At 47.4% G+C, this 22,315-nt stretch overlaps 1 protein-coding gene across 7 annotated transcripts in view; it reads right to left on the reverse strand.

Annotated features, from left to right (window-relative positions):
• TRRAP (transformation/transcription domain associated protein) overlaps nt 1-22,315 on the reverse strand; it is a 113,365-nt gene that overhangs the window by 47,996 nt on the left and 43,054 nt on the right. For all 7 annotated transcript variants that reach the window (XM_028088564.2, XM_028088566.2, XM_028088563.2 and 4 more), the window contains exons 28-43: nt 20,529-20,625; nt 19,103-19,224; nt 18,625-18,795; nt 15,158-15,226; nt 10,815-10,934; nt 10,452-10,571; nt 9,884-10,048; nt 9,606-9,787; nt 9,179-9,377; nt 8,620-8,748; nt 6,586-6,852; nt 5,068-5,274; nt 3,656-3,814; nt 3,417-3,551; nt 2,504-2,614; nt 975-1,121 (exon numbers count right to left, since the gene is read on the reverse strand). In XM_028088564.2, coding sequence (XP_027944365.1) covers nt 975-1,121; nt 2,504-2,614; nt 3,417-3,551; nt 3,656-3,814; nt 5,068-5,274; nt 6,586-6,852; nt 8,620-8,748; nt 9,179-9,377; nt 9,606-9,787; nt 9,884-10,048; nt 10,452-10,571; nt 10,815-10,934; nt 15,158-15,226; nt 18,625-18,795; nt 19,103-19,224; nt 20,529-20,625 — 2,400 coding nt within the window. The remainder of the gene's footprint in view (nt 1-974; nt 1,122-2,503; nt 2,615-3,416; nt 3,552-3,655; nt 3,815-5,067; nt 5,275-6,585; nt 6,853-8,619; nt 8,749-9,178; nt 9,378-9,605; nt 9,788-9,883; nt 10,049-10,451; nt 10,572-10,814; nt 10,935-15,157; nt 15,227-18,624; nt 18,796-19,102; nt 19,225-20,528; nt 20,626-22,315) is intronic.

Below are 22,315 nucleotides of genomic sequence, written 5' to 3' on the forward strand. Positions count from 1 at the left end.
GGGTCCTGGGATCGAGCCCCACGTCCAGCTCCCTGCTCAGCGGGGAGCCTGCTTCTCCCTCTCCCTCTGCCTGCCGCTCTGCCTACTTGTGCTATCTGTCAGGTAAATGGGTAAAATCTTTAAAAAATAAAAAATAATAACAGAAAATACAGTGTACGGTTTGCAGTCAAGTATTGCTCCTTGAAACGTATGTTTCTGTGGCTTGCACACAGATGCCCTGCACATACACCGTGTGTGCTCACTGGGTTGAGATAAAATCTTCCACTTACTATGGGAACAAGGTGGAAAGTTGCTGTGAGCTCGGCACTCTGCATCATGAAAATGTTAGCCTATTACCTGCCAGAGGCCATCCACTAATGGCTGAGCTTGACTCAACCGTGACTGTGTATGATAGTAATTTGAATCAGAGCATGTACTGCACACAGGCAGCCTATGATCACACTGTTTTCATAGCACAGGGAATCTTTATAACCTTTCAAAACCTGAGGCAATTATGTTAGTCTTTGCAATGCAATATAACAAAGATTTAAAATGGGGTTGCAGCTGCCAGAAATTACAGGATCATGGTTTTTACAGAAATAAACCAAATAAAAAACCCACCAAATAATCAGCACTGGGGGCTAATTTCTTTGCTACCAGACTTTACAGCGCTCAATAACAAATTATATGTTCCCTTTAAAAATTCACATTTATTTTAGAGGTTGTCGCATAAATCAACTAAAACTATTTATCCCAAGCCAGCTGGGAAGTCAGTTTAAGAAACAAGATTTCAGTAGCCAAGAGAACTATGACAGTTCCAAAGCTCCTCACTGCTTGGGGCTGGGGGTTCAAGCTCAAGTTTTAAAATCTTTTCCAGGGAGTGAAACTCCCCCCTGCTCCTCCTTAGCAGCCACGACTGGCTGAGGGACCGGAGAGTTCAGGGTTCAGCGGCCCGGCCCCAAGCCTAGGAGCGGGGGATAGACACAGGCACCCACCACACTCATCAGCAGCTTGTCGAACCACTGCAGTTTGAGCTCAGACTTGGACCACATGTCCGGTCGCAAGGCGGTCTTCAAGAGAGTCACGCACCGGCGAGACAGCACCTCCCCAGGAGACCCGGCCGTGTTGGTGTTGTCATTGACCTGAAAATGCACTCAGACTCAAGGCCCCGTCTCACCGTGAACATCCTCATGCCTGACACTGCCTCTCGCCCGTGCAGCCCAGCTTTCTCCTCCCAGCCACCTCCTCTCCCACCTGACTCAACGGGGCCTCCTCTGCCTCAGGGCCCCTCTCAGACGGGGCCCTCCTGCTCCCTTGCTAAGGGGTCAGGTCAGTGGGGATGTGCACTCATTTGTGTGACGGATGGATCAGTATCAGGCAGCTCCCCAAGAGCAGGGCCTGAGCTAACCCCCAACCCCATAGATCTCCTGGGCTGTGCCTAGCGTGCCAGAGCACCAAGAAGGTACTGGTTCGAAAATTTAGTAGAGTCTCCTCAGTACTTTGAAATCCTCACCAGTATGGCAAGACCTACTATCCTGTTTAATAATTATACAAACTTAAAATTCCCAAATTCTTAAAAAAACTAGTTAGAAAAATCTCATTTATGACGTTTTTTTGAAAGGAAAAATGAAGTTTCAGAAATAGATTTCCAACAAATCCATGAAAATACACTGATGTGAATAACAAATTTTATTTATTTATTTATTAAAAGATTTCATTTATTTATTTCACAGAGAGAGACACAGCGAGAGAAGGAACACAAGCAGGGGGAGTGGGAGAGGGAGAAGCAGGCTTCCTGCTGAGCAGGGAACCCCATGCGGGGCTCGATCCCAGCACCCTGGGATCATGACCTGAGCTGAAGGCAGACACTTAACGACTGAGCCACCCAGGTGCCCCACAAACACAAGTTTTAAAGACACTTAAATTACTAAATGTTGTACATCATTTATGTATGTTGGATCATCCCAGCAGCACCTTTATGAGACAGGTACCTTGGAAGTTAAATAATGTGCCCAAGATCACTGATCTACTGCCATTGTTTTGCCAACACCACGATGCCCTTAATTATAAGATACACCCTTACTGGGGCGCCTGGGTGGCTCAGGTGATTAAACGCCTGCCTTCGGCTCAGGTCATGATTCTGGGGTCCTAGGATCAAGCCCTACACTGGGCTCCCTGCTCAGCGGGGAGTCTGCTTCTCCCTCTCCCTCTGCTGCCACTCCCCCACGCTGCCACTTGTTCTGTCAAATAAATAAATAAATAAAATCATAAAGAAAAAGATACACCATTATTTTATCACCACTGAAAGAAAAAAACCTTTCAAAAAAATCTTATCACTCATAAAACATAGGCAGGTTTCAGAAATATTAGCATGTCATGAAATCAGTGAAATTTGGTATGAAGGTGACAGAGCTAGCCTCAGACCTTGGTTTGTCTATTTTTATCGGAAATAACATTCTGGATTCTACTAAAAAGTCTTTGTTCTCAGGAACCCCTAGCAGAAGACATCCCCAGGAAGCCGCACCTGACAAGCCACGCGGATGAGGAAGTTCACCACGGTGTCTGTGTGCTGCTTATCGATGGGCTTGGCAAGAAGGGAGTCCGCTCCGGGCAGCGACTGGCTCCTCCCAAACACCTAGAAGAGGCAGCAAGAGCATCTCAATGATGCATTCCCAACGCAGGGCACTTGTGCAGCCAGCTCACAGGATGCGGCCCTCCCGGGGGCAGACGCTGTTCTGCGCGCTGCCTGGACTCAGATTCGGTAAGAGAGCCATCGGTCCTCTGCTTTGTGGAATGTGTGTGGGAGAGGAGGGAGAGGAGCTGGGAGGCTCCGCAGTGAGCAGGCAGGGCGAGCACCAGGGAGACCTGCTTGCCACCGCCGTGTGCAGACACGTAAATGGACAAAACCTCACGTGGTTCCGGGAGTCCAACCTGAGCACAGGTGGATGCCGGGACCACGTCCTCGGGAGGAGTGGTGAGGGGAGGGACAGTTCAACCGAGGCACAAAGTGACAGAGTCATCACCTCCACAAGGGGCGAGGAGAGCAAGCATGCCCTGGGCTCTCTTGGCGGCTGCCCTCCAACAAAATAGGACATAATCTTTTAAAATACCGAACACAACATGGGTGCACGTTCTCAATTTTCTTACCTCACAGTTTCCCTCAGAGCCTTACTGCAAGGAATGAACCATTCTCCTCAGAACTCTGAGGGTATTAAACGTGCATCAAGAAAAACGTGTGCTGACTTGGGAAACACCCGTGGGTAAGTTGGGCGTCACTGGGTTTCTCCCTGTTGAGCGCAGCCTTTCCCAGCTGTGTCTTGGGCACGGTGCCGGGTACTGAGGCCACACTCAGAATTTGTGGAACAAATGAACGAACTCCTTCAAGGAAGTGCAGAACCCATAAAAGCAAGCACACACGGCGTGCGCGCAACGCTTACCGCGCTGATGGCCCCCGTGGCCGTCCTGAAGCGTTTCACCTCCTGGGCGGAATCCACCGACAGGCCTCTTTTAATGGAGGATGAGACAGAGTTGATGCCTTCTCCACTTGAATTTGGGTCCATGTCTGAATCCGGCTTAAAGACACACAAACACACACACACACGTGACTTTTAGGAGTGATTTCTAGGGAGAAGCAGAAGGAATGTCATCTGGGACGACAGAAGTCTGGTGGCCATACCTGCTGGTCCTTGATCCTCTGCAATTCCCACTTGATGACGACTTCGGACAGGTCCACGGCCAGCCTCCTCTGTTCGATGGTGACGCTGGGCGTAAAGCCTAACCGCTGCATGGCACTGACCATGTGCTGCACCAAGTGGTGTCGCACTGGGTAGTACACCTGTGGGCACGGGCTCTGCATCACCCCAGGGCTGCGGCACCACGCCTCTGACACCCGAGCGCGAGGATGCACATGTGTGCACACCAACACGCACACATGCACGCACATATACGTGCACTTAACCCAGACTCCTGCTCAAGACTTCTGACCTGTGACTTAGCAAAGAAATTCTCATCACCTTATGGATGTGTGTGGGTATTTAGCACCCCCCACCCCAGCCCCTCACTGAATCCCAATAGAACACTGTACTTCAGCCCTTTAGTACCATCTTTTTTTTTTTTTTTTTTAAAGATTTTATTTATCTGACAGAGAGACACAGAGAGAGAGGGAGAGCACAAGCAGGGGCAGAAGGAGAGGGAGAAGCAGGCTTCCCGCGGAGCAGGGAACCCGATGCGGGGCTTGATCCCAGGACCCTGAGATCATGACCTGAGCCGAAGGCCGACACTTAACGGCTGAGCCTCCCAGGCACCCCCTGTTTAGTACCATCTTTAAAGAATGGTGAAACACCGGGATGCCTGGGTGGTTCAGTGGGTTAAGCATCTGCCTTCAGCTCAGGTCATGATCCCAGGGTCCTGGGATTGAGCCCCGTGTCAGGCTCCCGGCTCAGGGGGAAGCCTGCTTCTCCCTCTCCTTCTGACCCTCCCCCCTGCTCATATGCATGCATGGTCTCTCAAATGAATAAAAAATCTTTAAAAAAAAATCTTGCAACACTGAATTCTCTTTAAGTAGGCAAAACTAGTAACATGTACCAAACTTCAGACCTGATGTCACAGACACTCAGCCATACCGAGAGGCAAATCTCCAATTCTAAAAGAGCTGGCTATAAAGAATTTTCTCCTCTACCTGAAATCTACAAGAAATATTTACATTTGAATCAATCTAACAAAGTGGGGGATTTGGCTCTAGAGAAGGAGGTGCCAACGACACAAACAACTCTTCAAGCCAAGTTACCAAAACCTAGAGTTAACGATGACTACTTCCCAAAGTACTAATTATCGGTACTCACTGTTACCTGAGTACTTACAAGAAAAACACAGTCCTAGACAGAAGCAGATACCTGGGACATAGTCTCTAAACCAGAACCATTTTCATGTTGACAAAGCACCCCTCCGTCCCCAAACGCACAACGGACCAGAAATACCTTTACTAAAAGATGAACAGCCACCTTATTAATGCAAATTGAAGATAAGCAAAAGGGCAAAGCCAACGGCTGAGCATGCAGAACAGCCCTGTCTACAGTACTTTCTACACACCTTGAAATGCTGCACAATCAGATGCAGAATGTGAACCAGCTGAGGGACCGTGTGGCCCTCCTCCACGATGATCTTCCTCGTCCAGTGGGTCAGCATCTGGTGCCCATCCTCCATCCTAGCAGGCACCGCTGGAGTCAATATGGCCATCGCTTGTCTGACAATCGCTCGAGCTTCCATCGCGTGGGCCTTGAGCAGACTGTGAAATACCTAACGCAGGGAAGAGACTCTTACTTGGGATGAGAACAAAGGCTCAGAGAAACAAGAAAAATCCCAATCACTCTGAACCAAGGCAGGGTATTTCTGCAAAATGATTTTTACAAAATTCCCTAGGGCTGTCTCATTAGAAAAGAATGCAGTTGCTTTCTCCTTAAGTTTTGAGCGATGAACACATTCATTCCTTCCCTCCCGAGCACCCACTCCGGGCCCACGCTGGGCTAGCGTGCCGTAGACAAAGATGAGCGAGACCTAGCTCTCCGCAGGAACCTGCTCTAGTGTAACCCACGGGAAGTCAGCTGAAGCGCAGAGACCCTTTCTTTCTGGCCACCGTGTGGCAAATGGAGCTGAAGGGGCTGCTGTCAGAGGCAGTCTCGGAATAGCGCAAGTGAGAGGTGACGTCCTGAGGTAAGTAAGGTCAGAGGACACAAAGACCACCTGACAGGTGCTGAGGGTGGAGGGGACGGGACAGGTGTTGGAAAGCAACAGGATCTGCCCACGATCGGACACCAGGGGGCACTAGAGGGTGTCAGGGATGGTCCCTGGGTCTCTGGCTGGGGGGACAGCGCCACAGAGACATGGCTGTGGGAGGTGATGTCTGAGGTCGTGGGCCTTGTCGAGGTCTGGGGTTTAACACCACAGAAGCTCACAAGACGAAGCGGTCAGAGGAAAACAATTAGAAGTGACCTCACAGGACAGGACAAGGGCGATCATTTATAAAATGTGAATGGGACAGACAGGCTGAGCACTGAAGTATATCACTACCTTTAATTCTTACAGACAAGAACTGACTCACTCAGGGTCACAGGAACTTGTGACCGCAAATAACAAACTCAAATCCAGGGTCGCCTGGCATCAAGGCCCAAACCACCGAGGGACTCAGGCAACATGTGCTCGTCGTCAGCAGAGGGTCAGTACAACACAAGGTTCTGAAGTGCCTCGTATCTTTAGCTAAGGAGTGGGCTGGGCCCTTCCAGAATGGTTTCAACAGACCAGCAGAATGGAAGCCAGGAGAGGAACGCACATGCATAGAGGAGCATGAGGTGGACAAGGGAGATATTTTGTTGTTTTGACGGCAAGGCTGCAGAGGAACGAGAGAGCAGAGCAGTAACTGGGGAGGGAGGAGAGAATGCACAGTCACGGGAGAGTTCACGGCACTTGTCAGATGGCAGGAACGAGCATTTTTAACGGTGCCGGGAGGGACAACAGGGAAGGAGGCCGCGACGGTAGGAGGGGGCGGCGCGTACATGTGTGCAAGCCCACGGAGTGTCGGGGGGAGGTGGGGGGGGGGGGGCCTCACGGTACCTGAAGGACGATTTTCTTGTGTATGGCGAATTTGGCGATGATGTGCGCCAGAAGCAGGTGGCCACTGTACTTGCAGGCCGGGTCCACACAGGCCTTGGAGAGCAGGCAGGGCCACGCGAAGGTCATCAGGCGGCGCAGCTTGCTGTTGCGGTTCTTGTTGTTGTCGTGGATGTGGTGTGGCGCGTGCTCCACCAGCAGCGTGGCGTACTGCAGCAGGTAAATCCTCAGGGAGTCCAGCATGTCCGCCTGCTTCTCCGGGTCCAGGACCTGCGGGAGACACGCGCAGGAAAGCTCATTTCTGGCCCCGCATCGAGCCACCCGCTAAGGGTTACACGACATGCTTGAAACTTTTAAACCGTGCGCACGCACGCACACACACGCACGCGCACACGCTCTGTATGCGTACATAACATCAAGTTTCACAACAAGGGAAGCAATAATGTCACATCGATTTCCCTTTTACGTGCGTGGATTAGAAACTCACTGAATTTATTTCAATGCCGGAGGGCAGGCACCCCCTGCAGCGGGTGAAGGAACTTGAGGGGACAAGGAGGGCCTCCTCTTTCACACAAGGTGACTGATTCAGGGTGGAGTTTCTTAATTTCCAAGTAGTTGGGATTTTTCCTAGTCAGCTATTATCTAGTCCTGATTTTTCAGTATTATGATCAGAAAACGCTACCTAGAAAACAAATCTCTACTTTAATGAAACTGTTAGTTTTTGATTGAATCAAATATCTGATAGATTTCCGCGTTTTATGAATATATGAAAAAAAGTGCACCCCCAACACTCCACATGTCTCTCCTGAATCCAGTGCACACCTGCATCGTTCAAGTGGGCATCCTGACCACCTTCCGTCTACCAGGAAGCTCTGAAAGGCTGAAGTCTCCCCCACGACTGTGTTTTCATCAGGGCCCCTTGAGCCCCCTAAGCGCCCTCCCCCCTGGATTTGCTGCTTCCCGACGGCCCCACCCCGGGGCCCCCACCTGCGCGCTGCCATCTGTCCTCTGACACTCAAATCCCAGCTCCTCGCTTGTGCCGCGTCAGCAGCATTCAACCCAAAAGACAGTGTAGAGAAGGCAGCACGGGGGAAGGGGCCGCGTCTGGGTGACCATCTCCCCACAGTTGCCCAGAATAAGGCAAATACCAGCATGGGGACTCACAAAGATCCCTTGGGCTCAGCTCACATTCCTAGAGAGGGTAAAGGTGGGGTGAAAACCGCAGGAAGGCGGCCTGTCTTTAGGGACAAAGACTACATAAGGACCAATAAACTGCCAGTGAGAACAACAGTCCCCTCCACCTGCACCCCAGGACGGAACAGCGACCGAGGGGAGAAACTGAATACTTCCCAAGGGCATTCGTGCATATGCGGCACGCTGCTGAGGAATGCCCGCTGCTCACAGCACGCCAGCGGAACGTGTAAACGGAACACTCTACCAACCTCAAGGCAAACGCGGCACCTGGCAGCAAAGGTCGGAGGCCTGCCGTGCACGGGACAGGCCCGGTAAGGAACACTGGGCGGGCATTTCTCAAAGAAACACACCACCCCTCTGCTGCAAACTGGAAACACAACCGTAAAAATGCAGAGACTGTAACACCTAAGGTAACCTCAGACATCACTGCTGCTACAACCACGGTTTAGTGAACTTGACAACCAGATCTGGTCTGATGTTCCCACTGATTTTTGGTAGGTTGTTTTGCAAAGCTAAAGCTGAAAACTGTACTTCCAATACGACCAGCAAAAGGGATTTTTACAAAATAACTCTGATAATCTGAGTTTTCACTGACATACGTTCGATTTCTCAGTGGACTCTATCAGTGTGGAAAGTCAATCCATCCTAAAGTAAAGCTGCCTTTAAAACTGTACCAGTAAGAATTATAATGCTCTACTATAAATGCAAGCATGAAAAATAAAAACCTTAGAAAAATATGTTTTTCAACGAACCCATCACACACGCACACACACTCACACATTCTCTCTCACTCACTCATCTGCTAAGTTACTTTTTGTGCCAACGTATTATTAGTGATGCCACCTTGGTTATAAACACGCTGGTGATGCTTTCCGGGTTATCGCCTTCTGGATTGGGAGGTCCTAAGAGCTGTTCTCCTTCCCCCTTCTCAAAGCTGTATAAGAAAGCAGGATTCAAGATATGCTGCAGAACCTACAAAGAAATTTAAAAATGAAGGAGGAGGAAAAGCAAAGCCATGCTCTTCATTTCTCCTAAGGTGGGTGGGGCCACCAGCGGGTCACTTCGCACCCGAGAAGTTAGAGCTCAGTCAAGGGTGTGACCCATCATCCTGTCTTTTACTCAAGCAGTCGGCTGGAAAGGGACAGTGAAACAGGAGGAAATGCGACGTCAGTCTGTCTAATCTTCTCATGTCTGATAAGTCATTTTCTAAACACAAGGACGCTAACAAACTACTTCTCAACACCGGTTCACTCCGGATCTGTCGTGTGCTCCTCAACAAGGGCCTTTTCCTCACAAACAGTCCAGACCACTGTGGACACAGCAGAACACCAACAGTGCCCTCGCTTCCCTAGAAAACGAGCTCCTACACCCGCAGCTCCCCCTGCCTCACAGTGGGACTCACCTTGGCTTTCAGTTCATCGCCAAAGTTGGGGTCATTGAAGTCCACAAAGCGAAAAAACAGGGCACGTTTTTGAGAAATGTTGTAATTTTTGGGAATCTCTTCCTCCATATACTCCTTCAAGAACGTCATGTTGCAGAGAAAACGACCCGTGAAGGCCCGGAGCAGCTGGAACAGCAATTCTATATCTCCGTAATTCCTTCTGCAGGGCCAAACAAGAACAGGTTAGGTCACGGCCCGCTTCATGGCTACATACGATCTCTGAGTTGCCTTTAAACAGCTCAAAGTCCCAGGCTGTTCTCTGTAACAAATGTGACTACACGTGGCCAGTGAACCACAGCCCAGCCCAAACTCCCAGACAGGCTCTGGTTTCGCCTGCAGGCCAGAACAAGTCACTCGACGTGAAGAGAAGACAAACGGATGCACCCACTTGCAGTAATTCAGCAGACAGTAGGCCAGCAGCTTGGGCTCCTTCCAGTTGGTGGCAGCCATGTTCTCTTTCCGGTGTCTTTCTTGAAAGGTTTCGCTGACCCACACGCGTCTCAACTGACTCACCAGAGAATGCTGATTGGCCAGCCAGGAATCATCGTTTTTAACTATGATACTTATGATCTGTCAAAGAAGCGACAGGGTTAGGGAACTGACAGGGTTCTCTGTGCGTCTTGCCTAAACTTTTAAGATTTCAGGTGCTCGGTGAAGAGACGCTACCTTGATGGCCTGAAACTGAAGGTCCAGGCGCATGGTGCTAGTGCTGGGGGAGCCGGGGCGCACGGCGGTCTGGGTGCCGCCAGGCACCAACAGAGTGATGAACCGGTTGGGGTTAGCTGCCAGCACGTCTCGCAGAGGTCTGGCATCTTTGTGTTTTAAAAAACTCTGAAAACAAAACAGAACGAGCCATTTTAAGCTAGTCAAAACCAACAGAAGATTTAGATGTTCTGAATTCTAAGGTCCTTTCTAATCTCCCTAGGCAGGCTAAAAAGTCGCTATAAACACCCTTTTAAGAACAAAATGCTTCTTAACAGTAACAACACTTTGTGATTATGGATTTCATGATCCCAGCAGCTCATTCATTTGTCACCACCACCAAAATCCTCAAGAAGGATCACCTCCACTCCAACTTTTCACATACACAACAATGATGTTTCAAACGCTCGGATACACGACAGAAAAAATAAAGCCGAGGCGCTGAAGAGTGAAATAGGAATTTCAGATTTCAGAGCACACTGGCTGACACGAATCTGCAGGGGCGCCTGACTCCAGCTCCCCACGTGCCTACCATAAACATTCTGCTCCACTGGGGATCATTCAGGGTAGCTTCCATCATGAACAGCTCTACCGTCTGTGAGGGGTGCCGTGTCAAGAACTTGATCAGAGGCTCTCTGAAGGGACTGCCAGCCTAGAAAACATGGGGGGAAACGGCGTCTTCTCGGGGCTTGAGGCTTCGTTGGTCTAAGACCTACCATGGCAGGAAGAGGCATGTCTCCCCTCCGTAACCGGAGTGTGCTACAGCCGTAAGCAAATATTAACATCAAACATCTTCAGGCTGTTAGAGCAAGCCATCTAAAATCTAACGAAGTGAAAACATCACAAGCCAACAGATGGAGGAAGAATCAGAAGTAACCCTGAGTTTGACCATTACCTCAATCAACATAGCCCGTTCAGTTTTCATCACCACCTCTAACAAAGGCTTGACCAGAGTTTGAGGTGCAGCTGGGATCAGGTGAAAAAGGTTTATAATTGCCGAACAAATTTTCATTTCCTAATGAAGAAAACCAGAAATTACAAAATAGGCCAATTAATTTTGCCAGCTAGAGATACCAACATGACTACAGACCCTACTATGGTCTAGCTACATTCGCAAGGCTAGCCACCAGAAGCAAAGAATTAACATGTAAAAAGCCACAATTTACCAAGGTGAGGTTACTGCTGTGGCCCAAGGGAACTAACTGCCCTTGGCTTTCAGATTTCCCCCTGTCAATGGAGGGGAGAAGGAGCTGTGTGCCCCCATGTGACTGGGCTGCGTCTGTTTTCAGGAACAGGGCCAAGTGTTGGAAGTGAGCTGGGGGTTGCCCGCGCAAGCCCCTCGTGGAGGAGGGGACGAGCATGCCTGTGGCTGTGAGAGTGTCACGATTCCCCCGCTTTGCTGCGACATCATGGGGTCTTCCCGGTACCCTAAGTTCTGAGGGCACAGACTTCTTCTGCCCTCAAAACTTAGCACAAAGTCTTCAAAACACCCTCCAGTATTTATCCTGAAAATTCAAGATTTGTGTAAATAAACGACTGACCATGGTACTAAGTATTTGTCAACCAGGCCTGAAGATGAGGCTGGCAGACTGCTCTACTGAATCGTACGGAAAATGTGAAATGCCAACATTTCCGCACTCTTTAAGGTGCTAACAGCTCAGTGGTCAATCGCTCTTGTTCCAACGTTCTGTTCTCAGTGGCAGTTCCCATAGTTTGGAATCTGCAATTCAAAGAGATCCCACATGGCCACAGCCATGGCCAGAGAAGGGAAGACTCCCTGATGTGCCACCCTGCCTTGTGCACAACAGGAGGTCCGTCACACTCAGCACAGTAAAATGGGGATGATAAACACTCGTCAGGAGGGACCACATCCCAGTAGCATCTGGGGTACTTCCCCGAATGCCTCTACGAAGAAAATGGGAAAGAAGAAGAAAAGAGAGTTCTCTTCTATGGAATTTCCAGGTCTGCACACAGAGCAAGCTCTACTCTGAAATTACAACGTACTCATAACAGCACTTTTGCATTACGGGTTTTCGTTTTCAAAGCGCAATCAAGAAATCACTTCTTTTGGTCTTCACACCACCACTGGCAGATAGGACTGACGGATGTCATCATCCCCATTTTACAGCAGAGGGAAAGCTCCGGGTTTGTCCGAAGTCCCAGTGTCGGGACTACGTCGGTGTGGTGTATGTGTGCAAGAGATGCGGGGGACTAGGCGCGCGGAGGGGCAATGAGGTCTTAAACTCCAGGTAGGCAGGCACTTAGGAGTGTGAAAGAAAATAGAGCTCCTCCCAATTCCTAGCAGGTATAATATTCTTTGTGTAGTTTCCTCCCAAGAGGTTGTGAGATATAGGAGCTCATACGAACATTCTGAGAGCAAAACCCAGTTGAATCTGAAATGGTATTGAAATAAATTGCAATTCGAACATGTAAAAACCAAAGAACTTAGAATCTTGCTTAAAACGTCCTGACAGGAAACATGCGTGGCATCCGGACAGTTCACAGCAATGGTACTAATACGACTCTGCCACAGACAGACGATACGGCTCACTGCACTCCAAGGCACAACGCACTCTGTCCACCACAGAACCACAAGTCACAGCAAAACCAAATACGACAACACCCCCTCCTGCACCTCCACTGAGATTCTCACCTCTACCCCTTCCATGGCAGGCTGAACCAAAACAAAAATTACAGCATGAAAAAAGGCAACAAAAAGGTAAAAAAGAAAAGAAAAGAAAATATAAACTGTTCTTCACAGTGCAAGTCATAAACTGACTTTAATAGGGTTGTTCTCACCTCAAACTGACAGAATGGAGACAAGGAACATCTCCCGCACTCGGAAATGCTTTCCTGAGGATGGGGAGGAAAATCATCTTTTTTCTATTTATGTTATTTACATAAAAACTTCCCATATACTCATACACAGTAAGGATTATTGGGGAAACAAGACAGTAAAGACAATTATCAAAAAGCACACAATAATTAACAAATGCTCAACAGCAAAAAAAAGTACAGCGTCCACCCTTCAGATGTCAAAACAGAGCCCTTCAGATAGTGTAGAATAGCATACATCCCTTCCCTAAATCAAATTTAAAAAGCAGGAATTTCGGAATTCTCGCCCAGGGGGAGAAACTGCTGTAAGCAAATACATTTAAAAACCTGTTTTTGTTTCGAGTAAGTTACGATCTTTACGTGCAGCGCTGACGTTAAAGAAATTTTCTTCCTCTTTCCCAGAGGAAATCTGGAGAGTACCAGGTGGTTCAGCCCCCTTAACCGGGCATGTGTGAGGCCCCCACACCCGGAAGAACCCGGAGGCCATGATGCCACCCACAGGTAGCTGGGTTATTTTGGGAAGTGAAGCTGTGTACGCACACAAACATGGCACGGCAAGGGGGTCAGGCATTCTCCCCTGGGAGCGCGATGCTAAAACGGCAAACCTTCCTCAAACACGGTGCTCGTGCAAAGCTCTGATCATCAGGGTACCCAGCATCACAGAAAAGCTTGTATTTGTTTTCTTATAAATAGTCCACTATTTAACATGTCTTCAGTTGCAGGTTCTCAATCATATAATATTATTTGGGGATTCAACCAAATGAGGACAAACTACGATCCAAGATCCATTCCCAATCCTGAACAACATCCATAAAAAATGATCAGAGCTCAAGAGCAGAACGGCAGCTTGGCCCCGGGCTGAGGTGATGAAACTGTGGGCACGCTGCCCAAACAGCACAGCCTGAGGCCACCCCCGCAGAGCTGGGTGTTCCCAGGCTGGTCAGGGAGTGGCCTCCTATGATGGTCATGACACGTTTCCGCGGGAGCTGGAGGACTTCCCGGTGCCCACAGCTCCATCTCCTGCCCGCTGCCCCTGCCCCATCCAAGGAGCCCTCCAAACAACCCGCTGTAAACGTGGATGGAATCTTTCTGATCTCATGGAAATCATTCACTTGCCCCCTGGAGGTTGTTAAGTGTTTATTCTAGAACTAGCTGTGTGTTTCAGAGAATTAACAGACTATAAAACAAATATAAAACTTAGAGCAAAAATAGCTAAGTGGCTGAGAGGTGGGGAGGAAAAGCAGAGAGGCACCTGTACCTACGGCCAAGAGTTTAAGCTCTGAACACACACTCTGCTCTCCCCCGTGAAGAGTTCCTGGTTTTTCCCTGTGTGTATGAATAACAAGCCTTCACAGAGGTCACGGTAGTGTAACATTCCTAAAAAAAGTGTAAAATCCTGGTTTAGTTTTGCCTAGTTGGCTGTTTTTAGAAGCAGCAGGAATTGACACTTACATAAACAAAACACCTTGACACAGAATGGCCAAAACAAAGCATAATAAAGCCGAAAAGAAAAAAAAAAAATCCAAGTTGGGATGAAACACAGCATCCAACAAATACGCACAGGAAGACAGAAAGCCACGTTGATCATGCCCCTGAAGAGCTAGAGAATCCCCTCGTTAGGACACTGCCGTACAATTTCACCAGGTGTAACAGGACCTTAGGGAAAACACGATCCTACCGATAGGACAGTCATCAACTTAAAAAGTATTTTAAACGAATATTAACATATGCAAATTAGATTCAAAACAGCAAGATCCATTATGTTTAAAGAGTGAAGTCTTAAAATGACCAACATCAGACACGTAAAAAAATTTACCTAAAGTAGTTTTCCCTTAAAGCCATAAAAAATGTGTTTTGAAGTCCTGGCCATTTGATTTTTGGCAAACAGTTGGGATGGGGGATTCGGACCCGTCAACATACATGCCAGTATTTATGTAATGCTTTGCTACGTTATCCTCAGTGTCTAAAGTCCTGAAACCTACACTCAGTTTCATGAGGCAGTGATGATGGGAAGCCATGGGAAACCATAGCTGAGGAATGCACCACCATGCAAACAGCAGCTGCCAAGAACAGTCTAGAAAATACACTTTATACACTTTACAGCAAAACCAGTAAAATTAAAATACTAACATTTCAAGCTTCCCAGAATTCTCATCAACGAAAAAGTTGTATTTAAGTGAAGAAAGGAGATTTCAAAGAAACACAAAAAGGAATGTTCAATAATTAAGAAAAATAAAGGCAAAACGTAAGGCTAGTAAAAGATGTTCAACAATTTACACGCCTAGAATTACATAAACTGGGTTTCTGACCGGTATTTTAGTTAAAAGCACTGCTCCGACATTAACATTGCAAACAGCAGTGCCCGGCGCGGTTGCCCTTCCCAGAAGCAAACAAGTCACTCACGTTTCCGTCGCTCCTCTGGCCCCCTTTGTGGGTGAGGACCACCACTTCCATCCACTTTCGTAGATGTTGCTGTTGAAAAAAACAACATCCTTAGACAGCTTTCCCTCACACACGATCAGTTCAATTCCGTGCTGTTCTTAGGTGAAGATTCATAGGTAATCATCATTTTCCATCATATTCAATGTGAAGATGGCAGTGTTCAAATCTGAAACAGCCCGACCTTTGAACTAAAGGGAATAACAGGCATTTGCCTCATGTCGCACGAGCAGAAGGCTGAATTGACCCTGATGTCACAGAAAAACGTCCTGAAACCTGGCCATTCTGAGGCTGGCATTTCACTGCTGTGCTCCTATGACCACCTTACTTTGCGCTGCACCTGTTCGTGGAGAGCCTCGAGGAGCCAGGCATCAGGCCAGGCCCCCGGGGGGGAGAGGGGAACAGGCGGACATCATCCCTAGCCTCATTCCAGCTCAGCTTCCAGCGGGGGAGAACCAGGTGAGATACACAGTCACGGTAAGGGGAGGAACAGGAATCAGCTGGAGAAGGGGGTCGGGGTCAGGGAGGCCCCCCTCCCCCGCCCTGCTGAGGCAGACTCTCCAGAAGCTCAAGCACATCAGGTAGAGAAAAGGAGACGCAAAGGCCCTGAAGCCACCAACAGGAGGGCTGGCCACTGTATATGGCTGAGGAGTAGAGGGCACAAGGGGAGGGTGGGGGATGGGCTGGTGAGATGAGCACGGATCCCATTTGGTCAGAGGCTGCACAGATGAGTGCAAACAGGAAGCAATTCCCTTCGGTGCAGAACCAGGGCAATCGTTATGTGATCAGACTCTGTGTTCTACGGCAAGAGCACGAGAAAAGAGATCCCTGAGCCCAGAGCAACTCTGGCCTGACCGGGGCACGCGGCAGCCAGGCTCCCAGCCATGGTGTCCAGCAAAACCTGGCAGATAAGCACTCAGAGCCTACAGGTAAAACCACAAGACTATCCAAATAACAGATCTACCTTCACTTCCCACACCGTCCAAACTTGTTCTTCACATACTGAAGCCCTACGGGAAGTTAACTAGTTGTTTTTAAAAAGGACTCCGTGGTCAAAGAGGCTTGGGGACAGATGACTTAAATCCATCTAAACACTTACTGGGCCAGCGTTCCAAAGAACACACACTGAGAAACACTAAAATATACATGCTTTCAAAGAAAGTAAGTACATTAAGCTATTTGTCAGTAAAATTCCTGGAAAGATATTAATGATCACCAAGATCTAGGTTCATAAAACTCTATCTTACTACAACAGCTACTTTACCAAAGATAAGAGAGGAACAAAACCAAAGGCGAAGGAAGCAGCCAGCTGCATCCCCTATTCACTCTGCTTTCAGATGCCCCAAAGGAAAAAAAATAACACTAACTGTATATAAATTCACTTCTAGCTCAATAAGGAGCTATCCACAGCAAATACCCACATGAGAGACTTGAAAGTCAAATGTCCAGCAGTTCACATTTTTAAAAAGGCAAATTTTCAGGGTTGTTTTCATGAATGCCCATCCTACACAGTAGGGTGTCTTAGCTCTTAAAATTATGTTGAAGGCTTGAGCTGTGAACCTCAAAAACATATCATACGCGGGAAAACAAAGGCTCAGTGATCGAGCATGGCTCTAAAGAACAAGACTCAAAAGGGCCAGTGTGTGCCTGACCACCACCCTCCCCGCCCAACCCAGGCGCGGCGGGCACGGGACACATCAGAAGCCATTGGCACAGACCCCGGGCTGGACCCGGGCAAGGTGGGGGCCAGAGGAAAATGGCTGGACAGACGGCAACTCAGTCCTTCTTTACCCAAGTATGTCAACACTATCTGCTTTCAGAGAAATTTTAATCCTTCTGAAAACAGCTCTCAGGCCAAAAAAGGGGGGGGGGGGGGAAGTCCCCTCAACAAACTGGACACACAAACCCCCGGACTTCACTGTAGGGAGAAAAGACTCCTGGCCTACGTCAGAAACTACGACTCTAAGGTAGTAGAGCAGTCTCTTCAGACTGCTCTCAAAATTCTGGGCAACAGCAGTCACTGAGTGAATTCCCAGCTCACAGCAAACGTGAAGGGTTAGCCTAGCAGTTAGCCCACCAACTAGCCACAAACACGTAGCCTCCGGCAGGCAGGCAAAGGCAGCAAGAAATGGCGGGGGAGAGGGAAGAGATGCAAACAACAAAGCCAGGCCATCTGGAACACAGCATGGGTCTCACGCTGCAAGCGCCAAGAGCTGCGACGTAATGGCAGATAAAGCACGGATCTGATGTGCTCGTGTCAGGAAGTGACCGTGACCACACCTGCGAAGGTGTGCGTGCGCGGGATCTGATGTGCTCGCGTTAGGAAGTGACCGTGACCACACCTGCTAAGGTGTGCGTGCGCGGACACTGGAAGGGCGTGTGTGTTACACACATCTGGAAGCTAAAGAGGAAGGAGCTTTTCGATTCGGAAAATTTACTTCCATGGAATACTGTTTCCCAGTAACACTCCAATAGGGCATCAGCTACAATTTTTAGGGCCAACCATAAGACTACCAACTCCTAGTTAGGTGTTTTGGTCACTGTTCCCTTCTTAGGTGTCTGCAGATATGAAAAAACCGTATGTGAGGTAAAAAGCTGTGTGGTCCTCACACAGCCATAGATTTGCACTCCACACACACTACATGTACTGCAGTTACCGAAACAAATACCTTCAGGACCCTGAGATGTCTAAATGGCCAGAGGCCACTTGAGAAACATAAGCATGAAAACTACGTGCACGTTTACAGTCATGTACCCTGAAATCCTAAGTTATTATAAACATCTACTTAACAGAAACAAAATTGAACAAATGCATAAGGAAGTTAATAGCTGAATCTCCTGCATCTGTTTATAATTCAAATCTAAACACTGTCAAACAGGCATTTTATTTGCATAATTACTTCCTTAGTAATTTTAAAAAACCCTAAAGACTTCTAAAGTTCTTACACATTTTTCACTACATCACTGTCTATAATAGCGAAAGACTGGGAGCAATCTAGATGCTCGTCAGTGGGGGAATGGTGAAATGAATTCTGGCATGTCCACGTACTGAAATATCACGTGGCCATGAGACAGAAAGAAGAAGCACTTCATGTTCTGATCTGAAAAGACGAGTAGTAAATAGAAAAAGTAAGAACTGTGTGTATATGGTGCTTCCTTCTGAGGAAAAGAATATATGTATGTCCTACTACAAATGTAAAACATCTCTAGATGGACATACAGGAAACCATTAACACCGGCTGTCCCCAGGAAGGGGAGGTGGGCTGCTGGAGTTCAGGGACGGGAGACTTTCACAGTACCCTTTTCACACTTCTGAATTTTATACCACATATATATATATATACACACACACACGTATATTACTTACCTAGAAAAAAATAAGCTAAAATTTCAGGTTGATTACAAACTATGTTTAAATGCATTTGGCTTACCATCATCTGATCACAAAATTTATCATTGAAGGAGTTTGGGAAGAGCCTGGTAACGGAAGTGAGACGATTCACAACGTTCAGCGTCAAGCTTCGATAATCCCCGAGCATCATCAGCAAAGGCCGCATATGCGTATGGATTTGATCTACTTCTATGGTAGCACCTTCCAAAAACTATTTAAAAAGAAAAGTTACAAAGGAAAAGAGACACCAGAATATACTTTATAATAAACTCATTCAGCTCTAGCAGCAAGTTTGTGGGATGTTAGCCACATACATTCCAAAAACTTAAGATGAAATGAAGACTAGTCATTACTGTTGAATATTTTAAAAAGGCTCAGCGTGACTAGGAAACCAGCGGAGACTACCGGAATGCAGTGTGCTCATGCGAGGCCGACTTCCAGGCGTACCAACCAGGTGAACGGGAAGAACCCCGGAGACAGAACACACGCGCGTTCGCACGCACACGCCACTCACTCACCTTTCTCATGCAGGCTTCTCCGGCCTCCTGCAGCTCACTGTTTGTGGAATTCAGGGCTTTGAAGAGCGCAGCGATGATCTTCTCCCTGGACTGAGGAAGGTAATTGCAGGCAGCAAGCGCATCTTTAGGGAGAGAGATCAATACAATTTCATTATTAACCTGAAAAACATATGAACAATTTCCTCGTCTAAAGGCTCTTACCAACCAACACCAACTATCAATCACTGACGCACTTCCCAAGTGTCTGGCCTCGAGAAAGACCAAAGAACACATGGTGTCCTAACGCACGTGTTCAGTGTTATCTAAGAGGGAAGTCAACAGCCTGTCAGAAAGGCCATGACAGATATTACCCTGTCCAGATAGAAGAAGGGCTGGAGGGGAAAAGAGGGGACCCCCAGTGACACCCCTTCCCTAAGACACCCCCATACAGGGCGAGAGGATGGCTGAGCTGCAGGCAGACGCACACTGAAGTGACACAGAGGGCTGGCCTTGAACTCTGGTGCTGAGGGAACACACACACGCAGCCTGGCTTCTCCTCCACTATCCGTGTCTCATCAGGCAGCCTCCTCCCAACGTGGGGGGTTAAAGGCTCAATCCTCTCTGTTAGCTGAGAGATAATACCTGCCCAAGAGCAACGCCCATATTAGCCAACAGGACCATATGAGAGGCGCCAGAAGAAAGGAATCTCCACCGAAGAAAAGCTGCCAAACTTGGCTGCGGAGCGCGAGCCTCCCTCCCTCCCACCTGCCGTGGCTTCCACACCCCAGCCCCGTGCGCAAGCAGGTATTACGGTCTGCCTCGCAGCTCCTCCACCTCTAATTCAAGGAGGATTCTGGCAACATTTCACGCACAGTATAAAAACCAACAAAGCAAGAGACCAAGCCAACTAAAAAAACTTGTACTGGGTATTCACCCAAAAAAAAAAAAAAAAAAAAAAAAAAAAGTGAGGGGGAATGATGCTTCTAAGCGAGTAGAATTCGAGTAAAAATTCCACAATGCAGCCGACATTGCTCACTGAAAGCCTAAAGGACAGCAGGATTCTCAATTGCTACCAAACCACTGAAAACCCTATGAAGGCTGTAGTAGATCTTCCTATATACTCCAATTTGGGTGAAACTGGCAACAAATGAACGCTAGGACTACTTTCTTCAACTAGAGTGTTGAAGTGTTGTAGATTCATCAGTGACCTACAGCATTCAGAGTTAATTACTGTAAAGTAAAATACATAGTTTGTAAGAGTAAACAACTGTTTAAACCCTAACCATCTACATAATCCATTGACATCTCATTATGTCATTTGACAAATACACAAACATAATCATCCCATCTTAAAAGAACGTAAAAAAATAAAACCCCCCAAAAGGCCACTGTCTCCTTGCATCTTCGTACCCATGACTTGTTTCAGACTTAATTCATATGAACTTACTTAACGCTGCAATTCGCAAAGGTACGAGTGACGGCAGACTCTTGTAACAGGGCAGCTTTGTTAAAGCTGAGTCTTCAGCCTCACACAAATTTAAGAGCTGTAAAAGATAAAATAATTTAATTTAGCCAGCTCCTACTGTGAAGACACAGTAACCTTGAAAATAACAGAACACAGCAATCTTACCCACACACAACACACTTAACAACTGACAAACTAAAAACTCAAACCCTAGGGAATTTAGTATCCAATGTGACACAACTTCCTTCTAAAGCAAACTCTGTCAACCTCATTAGGGAAATAAATTCTTAGATACTTTCTCACCCACTCTGATACCATTAACACTGTTTCTCGACCCAGGGGATCACTTGAACTGCAAATACGATGGCAGCTACGTCTCCCTCCTTATTCAGAGCTGCTTCCCAGTGCCATGGGCCAGTGTTCAACAAACACGTGCTGTAATTCAATACTGGAGTCGTAATACTTTTCTCCCCCCAAGGACCAGAAAAGTATAAAGAAAGGAGTTGAAAGTCACCGAGAATATCATAACTCAGAGATTCCTGTGGCTATCTTTCTGGACATTTTATCATACCCCAGTATGTATTAACATATCTAATACACAAAATATCATATACGTTGTTCTAGTACTGTTTTCCCCTTCTATTTACATCCTGGGAAAATGGTATAAACTTTACCGTTACCTTTGTTCCCTTAAATATTCCTACTTAGTATAAGATTTCAAAGAGCAAAAAAGGATATATATCCTTTTTGGATATTTGGATATTTGGAGCCACCACCCTCCTCCACTCCATCATTACTACTCTCCTCCTATATAAACACAGGTGTGTATGCCCACAAGCGTAGATAGACACCTGTGTCTGTAGCTCTATGTAGACAGAGTGAGAGCATATACCAGAACATGAACATACACCAGAGTCACCTGGGAAACTTGTAGATGGTCCACTGGTAGGTCTGACCCTAAACCTCCAGGGAGAGGACTCAGGAGTCTCTGTTTTTAAAAAGACCCTCACGTGTTCTGATGCAGCTAGTGCACTGATAAACACTTGGGAAACCAGCTGCATTCCCTGAGATTTATCACTTAACACTACCAGGTTCTGGTCTTAAGCATAGTGAGGAATTTTCCACATAGGTTAAAACACATCTGCCTCTGGAACCACCAAAGGGAGACTTCCTCCCATTCTCCGGTGGCTCTCCTAGAGCCTCTGTCAGGTCATATGAAGTATGACTCCTACATAAGGGATACAACAAGGTATAAAAGATCAAAGCTAGACCATGTGATCATAGGATTCTATGTCCAAGCAAATACACAGGACTTAAGAACTCAAGAGGCAAATTTTTCATAATTGGAAATTCAAACTTAGCGTGGATCAGAAGAACTTGCCTCCTTATGACTTTTACTTCAGTTTACTCTGATAATGCCTCCAGCATAGGACTTCGGTCTAAAAAAAATTTCACATTGGGACTGATCACCAGACCATTACTGTATTCTACGAATTAATGCTTAGTAGAATTTGACTGTATCTACAGTTCAATTTGTTTCTCTCTGTCTAATGTCACGCCATCCTAGAATGTTTACAGAGAGAAACACTTACAGGATGCCATCTGCCATTGCCCCAAACGAGAATAATCGGTATCTACAGTTTCCGGAGAGCTGTCGGAGCTAAACAATGGCATTCATGTGAAGTCAGTTCTCAACAGCACACGACACGTCCCTAAGTGACGAATACATTCAATACACGGGCACGTTCCCTGAGCCAGTCTTATTCTGG

The sequence above is a fragment of the Eumetopias jubatus genome, unplaced genomic scaffold (genome assembly GCF_037043125.1).
Source record: "Eumetopias jubatus isolate StellerSeaLion01/CBP00866 unplaced genomic scaffold, mEumJub1_p1.0 scaffold_12, whole genome shotgun sequence".
NCBI lineage: Eukaryota > Metazoa > Chordata > Mammalia > Carnivora > Otariidae > Eumetopias > Eumetopias jubatus.